Below are 17033 nucleotides of genomic sequence, written 5' to 3' on the forward strand. Positions count from 1 at the left end.
TCTGGGTGATATTTACTGGTATAGTACCACCCTACCTCCACATCTAAATAAAGAGTTACTAACAAATAAAGAAAACTACTTCAGCATTCTAATCAATTTCTATAATTCACAATCAACATTACATTTTAAGGACAATAACTTTATAAAGCCTCTTTCATTCACACACTAAATCTTTATGAATCAAACTCATTTAGGAAATCCAGCAGTGTAATATAACAAAACAAAAGCAAAATATTTCTGAGTGCTATCAGAAGTAACTGAGTAACTGAGTTTTAAAATTTCCTCTCAAATGGACATTCTTCTATTACTATTTTCTAACCTTTAAGTAAACTGGTAAATCTTTGTCAAATTGATCCAGGAAACAATGCAGTGACACCCTCCTCCCAGAAGACTGTCGAAATCTAAAACAAAACTGGGTATCTCCAAGACAACCTAACAAAAACAAAAATGAAAAAAATTAAGGATAACACAGTATAACACTTACTTATCCAGTTTCCTCAAATGTTAGAGTGACAGAGGTCCTAGTAATCATTTAAATCTATTCTATCATGTTTTAGGGGAGAAAAAGTAGATCCTGAGAGTGCAAGTGACTTGTTCAGAGCCATCCTCACTGATTAGAGGCAAAGCCATTAGAAAAACATGCATCTTAACTTCTAAGTCCCTCTATTATTTTTCCTATTCCATTTTCCCCATGTAATTAAAATTTTTTGAAAACTGTTTACACGTAATGCAGATTCACAAGTATAATAATAAGCCAAAGAAGCCAAAAACAATATAGTACACATTGTTTGACTCCACTTAAATAGTTGTTTTTAAAAAAAAGCAGGCAAGCCTGGCCAGGCAGTGGCGTAGTGGATAGAGTGTTGGACTGGGATGCAAAGGACCCAGGTTCAAGACCCTGAGGTCGCCAGTTTGAGTGTGGGTTCATCTGGTTTGAGCAAAGCTCACCAGCTTGAGCCCAAGGTCACTGGCTTGAGCAAAGGGTCACTCCGGCTGCTGTGGCCCCATGGTCAGGGCACATATGAGAGGGCAGTCGATGAACAACTAAAGTGCCACAAGGAAGAATTGATGCTTCTCATCTTTCTCCCTTCCTGTCTGTCCCTATCTATCCCTCTCTGAGTCTCTGTCAAAAACAAATAAAAAGCAGGCAAAACTATAGTTTTAGGGATGCATGGTTGGGTGATAAAACTATAAAGAAGCAAGAAACTTATTACTATAAGAATCAGGGTAGTGGTTACATTTGGAGGGGGAGGGAAACAGTGTTTGGGAAGGGATATGAGGGGCTTTTGAGGTACCGGCAACGTTCTATTTCTTGACCTTGTATGTATTTTATATTTCACAATGAGATTTTCTTAAAGACATAATATAGCTGACTCAGGAAGAACCTAAGCAAAAAATCTTACTATTTTAATGATTTTTATTAAAAATAACCTTTTAACCTTAATAACCTTTTAATCTTTAGTCATTTTAGCAAACCTCTTAAAACATGGAAACTTTACCTAAACTGTCAGGCAATGATTACCAAAAAACTGAATAATCTAAAAAGTAAAAGACACAGTAGCTTGTCACTCAAAATTTTCCCAGGTATTATATTTAAAATTTGTAAGATTATATTAAACATGAAATGTGTTCAAGATTTTATTATTACTTATTATTATGCCCAGAAATACCTTAGCACATAAAGTTCTCACCAAAGGAAGTAGAAACCTGATAAAATGTTTAAATGTTTTAAAAAGCAACCCAGTATTTAAACCTAAATGCATTTATAGAAACTAGTATTGCCTGACCTATGGTGGTGCAGTGGATGGAGCATCGACCTGGAATGCTAAGGTCACAGGTTCAAAACCTGGGCTTGCCCAGTCAACGTATACATAAGAAGCAACTATGAGTTGATGCTTCCCACTTCTCTGCCCCATCTCTCTCTCTCTCTGTCTTTCTCTCTCTCCCCCGCCACTCTCTAGATATCAATTTTAAAAAATTAAATAAAAACTAGTATTGGCCCTGGCCGGTTGGCTCAGTGGTAGAGCGTCAGCCTGGCGTGCAGAAGTCCCGGGTTCGATTCCTGGCCAGGGCACACAGGAGAAGTGCCCATCTGCTTCTCCACCCCTCCCCCCTTCCTTCCTCTCTGTCTCTCTCTTTCCCTCCCACAGCCGAGGCTCCATTGGAGCAAAGATGGCCCGGGCGCTGGGGATGGCTCTGTGGCCTCTGCCTCAGGCGCTAGAGTGGCTCTGGTCGCAACATGGCGACGCCCAGGATGGGCAGAGCATCGCCCCCTGGTGGGCAGAGCATCGCCCCTGGTGGGCGTGCCGGGTGGATCGTGGATCCCGGTCGGGCGCATGCGGGAGTCTGTCTGACTGTCTCTCCCCGTTTCCAGCTTCAAAAAAAAAAAGAAAGAAAGAAAGAAAAAAAAAAAAGAATAAGCATTTATGAACTCTTACAGTAATTTGATATTGTCATGACAAATCTGAACTTTTCTTAAAAGATTTTTGATTGATTTTACATAAAGAGATGGGTGAGGAGCAAGAAGTATCAACTCATAGTTGCTTCCCTTGCTTGCTTGTCACATGAGCCTTGCCAGAGCAAGCCCAGGGTTTCAAAATGGCAACCTCAGAATTCCAGGTTGATGCTCTATCCACTGTGCCACCACAGGCTAGCCAATCTGGACTTTTATTTTGATTTTTTGTTTTTCTCTCTTCATTTTTCTAATAATTCCTTTAAACTGTATTTTATAAAAACATTGGTCCAAAAAACTGAGGATTTTAAAAAATATTTTTTTATGTATTGGTTTCAAAGAAAGAGGAAGGGAAAGAGGGAGATAGAAACATCAATCTGTTTCTGTATGTGCCCTGACTGGGGAGCAAACCAGCAACCTTTATGTTGTGGGATGATATTCTAACCAAGCTATCCAGCCAGAGTAAGGATGGGAATTTTTAAAAAATTGGACTGGTCTTTCAACACAGATAGATGAGCAGCACTGCTTGAGGCACTGGGAAGTATAAAGTATATGACCATGTCCCTGCTATTTACAAAAAAGAAATCTGTTGAGACAAATATCATCTGCAAATCTAATCCATCCAGAGCAAGGATTACTCCTTCCCATTCATCATTACTTGAAATTTTCTCAACTAATGCTGAGTTTTCTCTCTGGACATGTTTAAAATATAGGAGTTATAGTCCTTGGGTATTCAGAAACACCTACATATACAGATGATGTTAATGATAAATAACAAGGCGGGGAAAAAAATCTGATAAGTATATACCAAAGAGTAGGTATACTAAAACTTGGGCTCCTAAAGATAAAAGCCGTTCAAATGAAACAAAAAATTGAAACCTGAAGCCAATCTCCAAAGTCATGAGATCCAGCCCTGGCCAGATAGCTTGGTTACTTAGCATTGTCTCGAAGCATAGAAGTTGCCAGTTCAAACCCCAGTCAGGGCACATACAGGAACAGGTCGAAGTTCCTGTCTGTCTCTCTCTCTCCCTTCCTCTCTTGCTGAAATCAATAAATAAAAATTGGAATCAATAATAAAATAAAAGCCATGAGATCTATGTTGGGTGTGTGTGTGTGTGGGTGTGTGTGTGTGTGTGTGTGTGTGTGGTGAAGGAGCTGGAGGATTGGCCAATCATTCTCTTAGGAATCCCCTAAGCATTCTTCTTTACCTGTACAGCATACCAGTCTACGTGTTGTTTTAGTTTTTAAAAGTATGCATCATGGAAATGAAACCTACACTTTCCTAAAGATTGCTGTAATGTGCCTAGACTTCCTTCCATAACAATAAAAGCTACTTTGGAAAAAATGAAACCCATTTCAAAGTTGGCACTGTAATCCCAACTTCTATTTAAAAAAAACACTTAAGGTGAAACAAAATCCTTGGGTAATCACAACTGAGAACCGTGATCTCAAATCAAATACATACAAAACTCACAGCCTCTTGCTGTCTAGATTTTTTTTTTTTTTTTACTCATAAGAGAGAGAGAGAGGGGAGGGGGTGAGGAGCAGGAAGGATTGCTTCCTGTATGTGCCTTGACCAGGTAAGCCCAGGGTTTCAAACTGGCGCCATCAGTGTTCCAGGGTCGACACTTAATCCACAGTGCCATCACAGGTCAGGTATTAAATTCATCTGTAAACAAGGTAAAGTGTCTGTTTTTAAGATCTACTCTCAATTTTACTTCTAAGTACCATACTTCTCCATGTATAAGACGCACCGTTTTCCTAAAAACTTGGGGTCTAAAAACTGGGTACGTCTTATACGTTGGTTGTAGATTTTTTTTATATGCATTTCTCACTTTTTCATGCTTGTTGTCTTTGTGCTCATTGTTTCACACTTGTTAGCAGATGAGGCAATATATGAAGACAGTGATTAGTCATCGGACACAGATGAAGACATGCTAATGGATGGGAGATTTGACAGTGATGAGGAGTTGTATGAATTTTATGATAAATAAAACTTGAATTCAATAACTTTATGTAATTTTTTTTTCTTCAAATTTTGGGACCCAAAATTAAGGTGCATCTTATACATGGGGAAATACGGTGGCATACTTCAAATAAAATGAACCATACTTCATTTGATGTAGAGCTTATAAAAAAGGCATTACAAACCATCTGTAAGTCACTCAAAAGCCTGAAATGCTGATCACATTCTGATTTATACAGATTTACACTTGAGTTTAATTTCCAATAGGAAATTAACACATGGAGAGACTACAGTTAACTACAAAACTAGAAATAAAAAGGCTATCCAAATACCATACAATTAACTTCTTGGCCTTGATGCTCATGTAGAGATGTGAAAAGAAAGAAAGCCAATGAAAACAAACTATGATCTGAAATAGTGTGTAGTAGAACCTACTGGAACACCAATCACATAATGAGCTCATCTTGCAATTCATACAACTCAAGTTACCCTGAGTCCTTGAAGTCCAATCCAACACTCATTACATTCAGAATGGCATATTTGCACTTTGTAGGCTAAAAGAGTCCAAAATTTCAGGTCAGAACAAATGCCCTACTGGGATCTCTCAAAAGCATCTTTTTCTTTCATTTCATTTTTTACCAAGATAGTACCTCTTTTTTTTTTCTTTTTTCTTTTTTTTTGTGTGTGTGTATTTTTCTGAAGTTGGAAACTGGGAGGCAGTCAGACTCCCACATGCGCCCGACCGGGATCCACCCCGCACGCTCACCAGGGGGTGATGCTCTGCCTATCTGGGGCGTAGCTCTGCCGCAATCAGAGCCATTCTAGTGCCTGAGGCAGAGGCCACAGAGCCATCCTCAGCGCCCTGGCAAACTTTGCTCCAATGGAGCCTTGGCTGCGGGAGGGGAAGAGAGAGACAGAGAGGAAGGAGGGGGGAGGGGTGGAGAAGCAGATGGGCGCTTCTCCTGTGTGCCCTGGCTGGGAATCGAACCCGGGACTCCCACACACCAGGCCAACGCTCTACCACTGAGCTAACCAGCCAGGGTCCAAGATAGTACTTCTTTTTTTTTTTTTTTTTTTTTTTTTGTATTTTTCTGAAGCTGGAAACGGGGAGAGACAGTCAGACAGACTCCCGCATGTGCCCGACTGGGATCCACCCGGCACGCCCACCAGGGGCGACGCTCTGCCCACCAGGGGGCGATGCTCTGCCCCTCTGGGGCGTCGCTCTGCTGCGACCAGAGCCATTCTAGCGCCTGGGGCAGAGGCCAAGGAGCCATCCCCAGCGCCCAGGCCATCTCTGCTCCAATGGAGCCTTGGCTGCGGGAGGGGAAGAGAGAGACAGAGAGGAAGGAGGGGGTGGGGGTGGAGAAGCAAATGGGCGCTTCTCCTGTGTGCCCTGGCCGGGAATCGAACCCGGGTCCCCCGCACGCCAGGCCGACGCTCTACCACTGAGCCAACTGGCCAGGGCCAAGATAGTACTTCTTATTTACATATTTTATGGAAGCTGAGTTCCAAATGTATAGAAAAAAAAAGTCTGGAAGTATTTATATAAAAAGGAAAAAAATGCTTTAAAAAATTAAAATGTCAAATCTCCCAAATTAGATTAACTAAACTAAATTAAGAGAATATTAGAAGTAACCTCAAAAGGAAAGGGATCTGGAATGTCTTTGCTTCACTGGGTTCTAACTGTGTGTGGTCTAAGTTGAATGCACTGGTCACTATGAGACTGAAAAGCTGTTTTAAAAGTGAAACACAAGAGGAACCCAAAAGATTTCAACAATTAGGACCACACAAAGGGAGAGTTTGAAAGAGACCAGCAAAACCAAGTTTAAATAATAGCAAATAGGCCCTGGCCGGTTGGCTCAGTGGTAGAGTGTCGGCCTGGCGTGCGGGGAACCCAGGTTCGATTCCCAGCCAGGGCACATAGGAGAAGCGCCCATTTGCTTCTCCACCCCCCCTCCTTCCTCTCTGTCTCTCTCTTCCCCTCCCGCAGCCAAGGCTCCATTGGAGCAAAGATGGCCCGGGCGCTGGGGATGGCTCCTTGGCCTCTGCCCCAGGCGCTAGAGTGGCTCTGGTTGCGGCAGAGCGACGCCCCGGAGGGGCAGAGCATCGCCCCCTGGTGGGCAGAGCTTCGCCCCATGGTGGGCGTGCCGGGTGGATCCCGGTCGGGCACATGCGGGAGTCTGTCTGACTGTCTCTCCCCGTTTCCAGCTTCAGAAAAATACAAAAAAAAAAAAAGCAAATACTTATCTGGTGTTTTCTATTCGTCAACACTACTCCAAGTGCTTTCCATATATTAACTCATATAAATTATTGAAAATAATGGATGGTCATGCTTTATAACCAGATTCACCTTACTGTTTTTGTTTTTTTAACTCACTGCTTTCTGCCTGACCCATCATGGTACAGTGGATAAAGCACCAACCTGGAATGCTGAGGTTGCCAGTTAGAAACCCTAGGCTTGCCAAGTCAAGGCACATACAACAAGCAATTAATGAACTAAAGTGAAGCAACTATGAGTTGATACTTCTCGCTCCCCCCTACGTCCTCTCTCCATAGAATCTAAAAAAAAACAAAGCAAAAATCCACAACTCACTGCTTTTACAAAATTCTTGGCAAGCTCTCAAATCCTAAATTAAAAGTGAAATACTTATTATAAATCCTCAAACATACCAATATCACTGATTTTTAATCTCTTCACTATTTCAACAGTTTAATGCATAATGTTGTTTTACCTCATTATAACATAATAGTTATTTTAAAAGTTGAACCAACTATAACCAGTAAGACACAACTAGGCATCATAAAACTTAGGACTCTAAATCACTGATCTATTAAGCTGAAACTGAGTTTGCATTTTATATGCTGTTTTAATCAATTTTCACATGTCAACAGTATAATCAATATTCTTAATATAAAATTCAACAGAAACACCACATAAAAAATAGTTACCTGAATTTGAATCTGGAAAAGACAAATAGCAAATATTGGTTTTCTGAAAAAGAAAACAAAAGCTATATATGTTGACACACACACACAGACACACTAATAAAAACAAATACAACACTAGACTATACGGAGTAACATTTTTACTTACTTCTTTATCAGTAAGTTTAGAATGTTGAGGATAAATTACCTAGAAGAAAAAGAGTTAAACTTTGTTAGACTAGTATATTGAGTGTACATTATAAACATTAGCAGCTACTTCTAAATTACTAGTTGGCTATGATCAAGTAGTTTCAAGAAATAGTTCACAAAGTTTAACAATGAAACATGAGAAGCTTGGAGAATTGAGTAGAATTTACATTAGGCAAGAAAAAAAATTTTTTTATTCAAAGTCATCTCTAAAAAATTGGTGAAATCTTGAGTTATCATGAATAATTTACTAGGCCCTGACTGGTTGGCTCGGTAGATAGAGCATCGGCCCGGTATATGGACATCCCAGGTTCGATTTCTGTTCAGGGCACACAAAAGAAGCTACCATATGCTTCTCTTCCCCTTTAACTCCCCCTTCTCTCCCTCTTCTCCCACAACCAGTGGCTCAATTGGTTCGAGAATTGGCCCTGGGCACTGGAGATGGCTTGGTTGGTCCAAGCCTGACAGCCTCAGACGCTAAAAAATGATCAGCAGATTCAAGCATCAGCCCCAGACGGGGGTCACAAAAAAGAAAAAGGAAAAAGGAAAAAAGAAATAAGCTTTGAGTTATTGGTAATTCAGTTAGTAAATTATTCTTTTTTTTTTTTTAAGGGAGAGGAAGGGGGATAGAGAGACAGACTCCTGCATGCACCCTGACCAGGATCCACCCGGCAACTCCAGTCTGGGGCTGATGCTTGAATCTACTGAGCTATTTTTAGCACTTGAAGCCAAAAATTGGACCAATCAAGCCACTGGCCGCGGGAGGAAAAAAGGGAGAGAAGGGGAAGAGGGAGGGAAAGAGAAGCAGATGGTCGCTTCTCATGTGTGCCCTGACTGGGAATTGAACCGGGATGTCTGCACGCTGGACCGATGCTCTATCCACTGAGCCAGCTGACCAGGGCCTGGAGTCTTTTCTTTAGAAGCATAAAATCTAAAGAGAAATTGACCTATCAGCTGGTATCTACCTCAAGCAATAATTTTCAATTGATTCCAAGAAGTAGTATAAATTACTAACTTCTTATTAAAAGAAAAATGTAAAGAAAAAAATAATTACCTGAAGTTTAAGAAATTTCAAAGGTCATCTCCCACCATAAAACCTATCTCAATTCCCTCAAATTCCTTTAAATAATCATTGCATTTTCCTAAATAGGTTAGTTTACTATCTGCAGTAATCACAGCCACCTTCTAAGGCAAACTCTTGTCCCGCAATTCCAGCAAAGGAAGGAATACTAGGCCAGAACAGCTATGGTGGGAACAAACACTAGTAAACACCAGATCCAAGGATACCCACAGGACACCCACTCTATAAGCAAATCAACTGCATGGATGTGGCTGGGTGTGAAATTATTGCCCAAAAGAGTATCAGTGCCCGCCTGACCGGTGGTGGTGCAGTGTATAGACCGTCGATCCAGAATGCTGAAGTCCCTGGTTCAAAACGCCAGCAATGCTGGCTTGAGTGTGGGGGTCACTGATTGGAGTGCAGGATCATTGACATGATCCCAAGGTTGCTAGGTTGAGCCCAAAGGTTACTGGCTTGAAGGCCTGGGTCGCTGGTTTGAGCAAGGGGTCACTGGCTCGGCTTAAGCACCCTGGGTCAAACCACGTATGAGAAGCAATCAATGAACTAAAGAGAAGCAACTATGAGTTGATGCTTCTCATCTCTCTCCTCCCTCTCTCACTTTCCCTTCCTGTCCATCTCTGTCCTTCTCAAATCAATAAAATTAAAAAAAAAAAAAGTATCAGTGCTCAAGTAGACCAATCCAGATTCTCAAGGGAATGTGAAGAAGAGATGGGATTAGAAGCAGTGGTATAGCTAGAGGATGACAACAAAAAAGAGAGAAAACAAAAACAACACAAAGAGTAGCTAAATTATGTTACTATTAGGTTGCTAATATGGAGATCTATGACTTCCCACTTCTAGAAGAATCCATGAGTTCTTCCAGTACCCACAGCTGCCTAAGAGACTGAAAGAAATCTTTCCTTTACAGAAATAACATGTAGTAATATCACATTATGAACCATATTAAAGCGGTTTCATATATTTCTTTTATTTATTTAGTTTTCACAGTAATAGGCAAAGCTAGTAGCAGTGTCCCCATTTTACATGTAAGAAAACTAAGGTAAGAAAAAGAGGGGGAGAATTAATACTTAGTGAACATCTTCTGGAGTTTTTAATTTTCACAACCCTGTCAATTCTCCCCATCTTTACTGAAGAAGTTCACAGTAGTTAAATAACATTCCCAAAACTTATTTGTCTATTAAGTATCAGAGCTAGGTCTTGAATTCAGATGTGATTCCACAGTATATAAACCACCATTCCTCACTGTGCCTATAATAGTGATCATTAACACGTAATTGTAGCTTCCAATCCAATTCTATGGGGAGGGTCTACAGAGCTAGTATGTTACATAAAATCCACCCACCATTCCTAAAATTAAAAATGACCAAAAAAAACCCAAAGCACATTCTCTCTACTTACTCTGCATTGTATGTAGCCTATGTTCTGACCAACCTGACTTAACCTCTGTCTCCACAATCCATGAAGGCAAGAGCTTGGTCTCTTTTTATTCACCACTCTATCTTGACACCTCAAAAAGTCTCTGGTACACAGTATACGCTAAAAAAATATTTCTTCCTTCAGTGGATACACCCTCATATTAAGTCCATTCAACAACTCAATATTTAACATGTAATTCTTCTTTATGTGTAGCTGCATCTCCCTTGAGACCATTTTACCTTGTTCCTTTTAAAACAGAAATGGCAAACTTACAACCTATTTAGCCATGTTTTATGAAAATCTCATCACATCTAAGTTACCCTGCAGTTTGCTGGTCTAAAACATACTGGTAAGTTTAGTGCCTTATAATAGCTTAATCTTGGGCTCTAAAATGTTTCATTTAAGTGCCCTTTAGATTTTTATTCCCTGTGAGTAAAATATCCACTCAAAAGCAAATACAGCCCTGGCCGGTTGGCTCAGCGGTAGAGCGTCGGCCTGGCGTGTGGGGGACCGGGGTTCGATTCTGACCAGGGCCACACAGGAGAAGCGCCCATTTGCTTCTCCATCCCCGCCCCCCCCCCCTCCTTCCTCTCTGTCTCTCTCTTCCCCTCCCGCAGCCAAGGCTCCATTGGAGCAAAGATGGCCCGGGCACTGGGGATGGCTCCTTGGCCTCTGCCCCAGGCGCTAGAGTGGCTCTGGTCGCGGCAGAGCTTCGCCCCTGGTGGGCGTGCCGGGTGGATCCTGGGCACATGCGGGAGTCTGTCTGACTGTCTCTCCCAGTTTCCAGCTTCAGAAAAATACAAAAAAAAAAAAAAAAAAGGCAAATACACACAGTGTCTTTTTTTTTCTTTTATAAAACCACAGTGGATCCTTTAGACTTTGCTTTCCTATGATTTAAAAATACCAGCATGACAATATAGAAAAAAATGTCGGTATGTTTTACCTATACAAGTACCTTAAATATATATAACGTGTATATACATGTGTAGGTATATAAATTTAAGAGGTTTATAAATGCTATATATATACAGTGGTCCCTTCTCTATCATGGGGATTAGGTTCCAGAACCCCCAGCGATAGGCAAAAATCTGCAAAGCAGCAACCTTATATTTACTTTACTATTTATATATATTTTAAGACTTTTATTTCAATTTAATATTCTTTTAATATGGTTTAATATTTTCATATTTTTTCAATTTTTTAGGCTAGAAAATGCTTACTTTACCACAAAAACAATTAAAATAATAAATATAAAAGTACAGTATCTACATACTGCAAAATCTGTGATGTAGCGAAAAATCCGCAATACAAAATTAGATATAGACAATTTAAAAACCTGTGATACAGTGAGACCACGAAAAGTGAACCGTGATATGGTGAGGGACGACTATATATATATATATATATATATATATATATATATATATATATATATTTTTTTTTTTTTTTTTTTTTTGTATTTTTCTGAAGCTGGAAACTGGGAGAGACAGTCAGACAGACTCCTGCATGCACCGGACTGGAATCCCGCCCCGCCCCCCACATGCCCACCAGGGGGCGATGCTCTGCCCCTCCGGGGCGTGGCTCTGTTGCGACCAGAGCCGCTCTAGCGCCTGGGGCAGTGGCCAAGGAGCCATCCCCAGCGCCCAGGGCCACCTTTGCTCCAATGGAGCCTCGGCTGCGGGAGGGGAAGAGAGAGACAGAGAGGAAGGAGAGGGGGAGGGGTGGAGAAGCAGATGGGCGCTTCTCCTGTGTGCCCTGGCCAGGAATCGAACCCGGGACCTCTTGCACGCCAGGCCAACGCTCTACCACTGAGCCAACTGGCCAGGGCTGACTATATATTTAAGTAAGCTAGAAGGATATAAGAACCTATCAAGTCTGCCTGTTAAAAACTATCTATCACTTGCCCCCTGCACTAACTTGTCAAACAGAATTCTAGAATTGTATTTTAATGTACTCTGTTAAGATTACTCAATGTTTATTTTGAAATCGATATAATATTCAAAAAGAAACAGTGCATTATTATATCCTATAGGTATCCAAATGTCCACTCTGTACTTAAGATCACAAAAATTCATACTCAATTAAATTTCTTATCTAAAAAAAAAGGAACCATTGCCAAGTATCTTGAACTGCACAAATTGTCACAGTCACAATTATTTTCTATATATATACTTTATTTTGTGGGGAAAAAAGTTTCTAAGTTTGGGCAATCACTGTTAGTTTAGTCAGTTAGCTCCTGATACTTATGTAGAATTTAATCAACTGCCCCAGTACCTGGAGACGCCTCTCGCTTGAAGTTTTCTCTCTCCACAGCTCAAGTCCAGGCATCTCTGTCCCCCAGGCCACTGGCATTCCTGGGAGGCATCAAAGGGGGACAGAGAGCATCAGCTAATGTCACCCTCATTCTGTTACCTATGGTAAGATCTCCCATGTTATAACAAATAAGGGAGAGGTAGCCAAGTAATAAGAAAAAAGTAAGTTTTATTTTATATCATTCTTAAGGTCTAAAAATAATGACACTATATATTTCACATTATGATTTCTGAGGCACAGGAAAAAATGTGCCTCAGAAAAATATTAATATATATACTAAAAAACAGTATTATAAAATGTTTTAAATGCAGCTGTTCTCTTTAAAGGTGTGTCTATCTATCTGCCACTTGTACATCCTAACATTGCTACCTACACCTCAGTGGCAGAATAATCATGGTCCCAGTAAAAGGAAAATTAGGTGTAACATTTAACTTACTGCTAGTATCACTTTAATGCATGCCTGCATGCACTCCAGTTGTGTGTGAATGGGTGCCTATTTCTGTGTGACTGAGTTTGTGTCTCCACTGCACAATCCTACCTAGCATCCCAGGCTTGGAAAAGACTACATTTTCCCAGAAACACCTACCTTGATCTTCTACATAAACATTAACTCACATACAATATCATCATAACCTTAAAAGGAGAGGATGAATTATCCCATGTGGAATTCTTCCCAATAATGTATACCCTCACACTAATCATGAGAACATACCAGAAAAACACAAATTTAGAGACAGTCTACAAAAATATCTTAAAGTGCTATTCCAAAGTGTCATGGGTATGAAATATCATAAAAGACTGAGGGATGACGTCAGAGTAATGGTGGGGTAGGAAACGATACTGATAAATCTCCCCCAAAACTCAACAAGATCTTCAACCAGAAACAGAAACACCTATCCTTGGAGCCTCCAGATGTTTACACCCGAAGGTATGGTCGAGCGAAAAATTGGCTAAATATATAACCAAACCCCGAAGGAAATAGGGAGTTATCATCAGAAAACCCCCACTCCAGGAATTACTAAAGGAGGTTCTCCAATCAGATACAAAGAACAAAAAAAAACAAAGCCACAAGTAAAAGCTCCAAGAAGAACACAATAAAACCAAATTTAAACTGTGACAACAACAAAAAGAAAGGGGGGGAGAGGATGGAGATTAACAGTAGCAAAGGACGATGGAGTGCAAAAGTACTCACAAAATAGTGCGCTACAATGAACAGGGTAGGAACCCTTTTCATTACTTAAAGGTAACCACCATTGAAAAAACCACCACAAAAGCACATGAGATAAAAAAGATAGCAACAGAGGAAAGATGTATGGAATACAACCAAATAAAAACAAAAGATAGAAAAACTAAAGAGAAGGATCCAACAAGACACAAAACTAACAGAAAGCAATATATAAAATGGCAATAGGGAACTCACAAGTGTCAATAATTACACTAAATGTAAACGGATTAAACTCACCAATAAAAAGGCACAGAGTAGCAGAATGGATTAAAAAAGAAAATCCAACTGTATGCTGCCTACAGGAAACTCATCTAAGTAACAAGGATAAAAACAAATTCAAAGTGAAAGGCTGGAAAGCAATACTCCAAGCAAATAACATCCAAAAAAAAGCAGTTGTAGCAATACTCATATCTGATAATGCTGACTACAAGACAGCAAAAGTACTCAGAGACAAAAATGGCCATTTCATAATGGCTAAGGGGACACTGAATCAAGAAGACATAACAATTCTTAATATATATGCACCAAACCAAGGAGCACCAAAATATATAAGACAGCTACTTATTGACCTTAAAACAAAAACTGACAAAAATACAATCATACTTGGAGACCTCAATACACCGCTGACGGCTCTAGATCGGTCATCCAAACAGAGAATCAACAAAGATATAGTGGCCTTAAACAAAACACTAGAGCACCTGGATATGACAGACATCTACAGGACATTTCATCCCAAAGTGACTGAGTATACATTTTTCTCCAGTGTACATGGATCATTCTCAAGAATTGACCATATGTTGGGCCACAAAAACAACATCAGCAAATTCAGAAAAATCAAAGTTGTACCAAGCATATTTTCTGATCATAAAGCCTTGAAACTAGAATTCAACTACAAAAAAGAGGAAAAAAACCCCACAAAAATGTGGAAACTAAACAACATACTTTTAAAAAATGAATGGGTCAAAGAAGAAATAAGTGCAGAGATCAAAAGATATATACAGACAAATGAAAATGACAATATGACATATCAGAATCTATGGAATGCAGCAAAAGCAGTGATAAGAGGGAAGTTCATATCACTTCAGGCATATATGAACAAACAAGAGAGAGCCCAAGTGAACCACTCAACTTCACACCTTAAGGAACTAGAAAAAGAAGAACAAAGACAACCCAAAACCAGCCGAAGAAAGGAGATAATAAAAATCAGAGCAGAAATAAATGAATTAGAGAACAGAAAAACTATAGAAAAAATTAATAGAACAAGGAGCTGGTTCTTTGAAAAGATCAACAAAATTGACAAACCCTTGGCAAGACTTACCAAGGAAAAAAGAGAAAGAATTCATATAAACAAAATCCAAAATGAAAGAGGAGAAATCACCACGGACACCGTAGATATACAAAGAATTATTGTAAAATACTATGAAAAACTTTATGACACTAAATTCAACAACCTAGAAGAAATGGATAAATTCCTAGAACAATACAACCTTCCTAGACTGAGTCAAGAAGAAGCAGAAATCCTAAACAGACCTATTAGTAGAGAAGAAATAGAAAAAACCATTAAAAACCTCCCCAAAAATAAAAGTCCAGGCCCTGACGGCTATACCAGCGAATTTTATCAAACATTCAAAGAAGACTTGGTTCCTATTCTACTCAAAGTCTTCCAAAAAATTGAAGAAGAAGCAATACTTCCAAACATTTTATGAGGCCAACATAACCCTCATAGCAAAACCAGGCAAGGATGGCACAAAAAAAGAAAACTACAGACCAATATCTCTAATGAATACAGATGCTAAAATACTAAACAAAATACTAGCAAATCGAATACAACAACATATTAAAAAATAATACATCATGATCATGTGGGATTCATCCCAGAATCTCAAGGATGGTTCAATATACGTAAAACGGTTAATATAATACACCATATCAACAAAACAAAGAACAAAAACCACATGATCTTATCAATAGACGCAGAAAAGGCTTTCAATAAAATACAACACAATTTTATGTTTAAGACTCTCAACAAAATGGGTATAGAAGAAAAATATCTCAACATGATAAAGGCCATATATGATAAACCATCAGCTAACATCATATTAAATGGCACTAAACTGAAGGCTTTCCCCCTTAAATCAGGAACAAGACAGGGTTGTCCACTCTCTCCACTCTTATTTAATGTGGTACTAGAGGTTCTAGCCAGAGCAATCAGACAAGACAAAGAAATAAAAGGCATCCATATCAGAAAAGAAGAAGTAAAGGTATCACTTTTTGCAGATGATATGATCCTATACATCGAAAACCCCAAAGAATCCACAAAAAGACTACTAGAAACAATAAGCCAATACAGTAAGGTCGCAGGATACAAAATTAACATACAGAAGTCAATAGCCTTTCTATATGCCAACAATGAAACAATTGAGAACAAACTCAAAAGAATAATCCCCTTCACGATTGCAACAAAAAAAATAAAATACTTAGGAAAAAACATAACAAAGAATGTAAAGGACTTATATAATGAAAACTATAAACCATTGTTAAGGGAAATCGAAAAAGATATAATGAGATGGAAGAATATACCTTGTTCTTGGTTAGGAAGAATAAATATAATCAAGATGGCCATATTACCCAAAGCAATATACAAATTTAATGCAATTCCCATCAAAATTCCAATGACATTTTTTAAAGAAATGGAGCAAAAAATCATCAGATTTATATGGAACTATAAAAAACTCCGAATAGCCAAAGCAATCCTAAAGAAAAAGAATGAAGCTGGGGGCATTACAATACCTGACTTCAAACTATATTATAGGGCCACGACAATCAAAACAGCATGGTATTGGCAGAAAAATAGACACTCAGACCAATGGAACAGAATAGAAAGTCCAGAAATAAAACCACATATATATAGTCAAATAATTTTTGATAAAGGGGCCAACAACACACAATGGAGAAAAGAAAGCCTCTTCAATAAATGGTGCTGGGAAAACTGGAAAGCCACATGCAAAAGAATGAAACTGGACTACAGTCTGTCCCCTTGTACTAAAATTAACTCAAAATGGATCAAAGATCTAAACATAAGACCTGAAACAATTAAGTACATAGAAGAAGACATAGGTACTCAACTCATGGACCTGGGTTTTAAAGAACATTTTATGAATTTGACTCCAAAGGCAAGACAAGTGAAGGCAAAAATTAATGAATGGGACTACATCAGACTAAGAAGCTTTTGCTCAGCAAGAGAAACTGATAACAAAATAAACAGAAAGCCAACTAAATGGGAAATGATATTTTCAAACAACAGCTCAGATAAGGGCCTAATATCCAAAATATACAAAGAACTCATAAAACTCAACAACAAACAAACAATCCAATAAAAAAATGGGAAGAGGACATGAACAGACACTTCTCCCAGGAAGAAATACAAATGGCCAACAGATATATGAAA

At 39.2% G+C, this 17033-nt stretch overlaps 1 protein-coding gene across 2 annotated transcripts in view; it reads right to left on the reverse strand.

The window, feature by feature from the left end:
- The window catches only part of DENND6A (DENN domain containing 6A), a 60147-nt gene that overhangs the window by 29113 nt on the left and 14001 nt on the right, over positions 1 to 17033 (reverse strand). Inside the window, exons 2-5 of one of the 2 annotated variants that reach the window (XM_066350919.1) lie at positions 12322 to 12401; positions 7513 to 7551; positions 7368 to 7410; positions 320 to 432 (exon numbers count right to left, since the gene is read on the reverse strand). In XM_066350919.1, coding sequence (XP_066207016.1) covers positions 320 to 432; positions 7368 to 7410; positions 7513 to 7551; positions 12322 to 12399 — 273 coding nt within the window. In that variant the 5' untranslated portion in view covers positions 12400 to 12401. The remainder of the gene's footprint in view (positions 1 to 319; positions 433 to 7367; positions 7411 to 7512; positions 7552 to 12321; positions 12402 to 17033) is intronic. The other variant, XM_066350918.1, reaches the window with a different exon arrangement.

The sequence above is a fragment of the Saccopteryx leptura genome, chromosome 10, assembly GCF_036850995.1.
Source record: "Saccopteryx leptura isolate mSacLep1 chromosome 10, mSacLep1_pri_phased_curated, whole genome shotgun sequence".
Taxonomy (NCBI): Eukaryota; Metazoa; Chordata; class Mammalia; order Chiroptera; family Emballonuridae; genus Saccopteryx; species Saccopteryx leptura.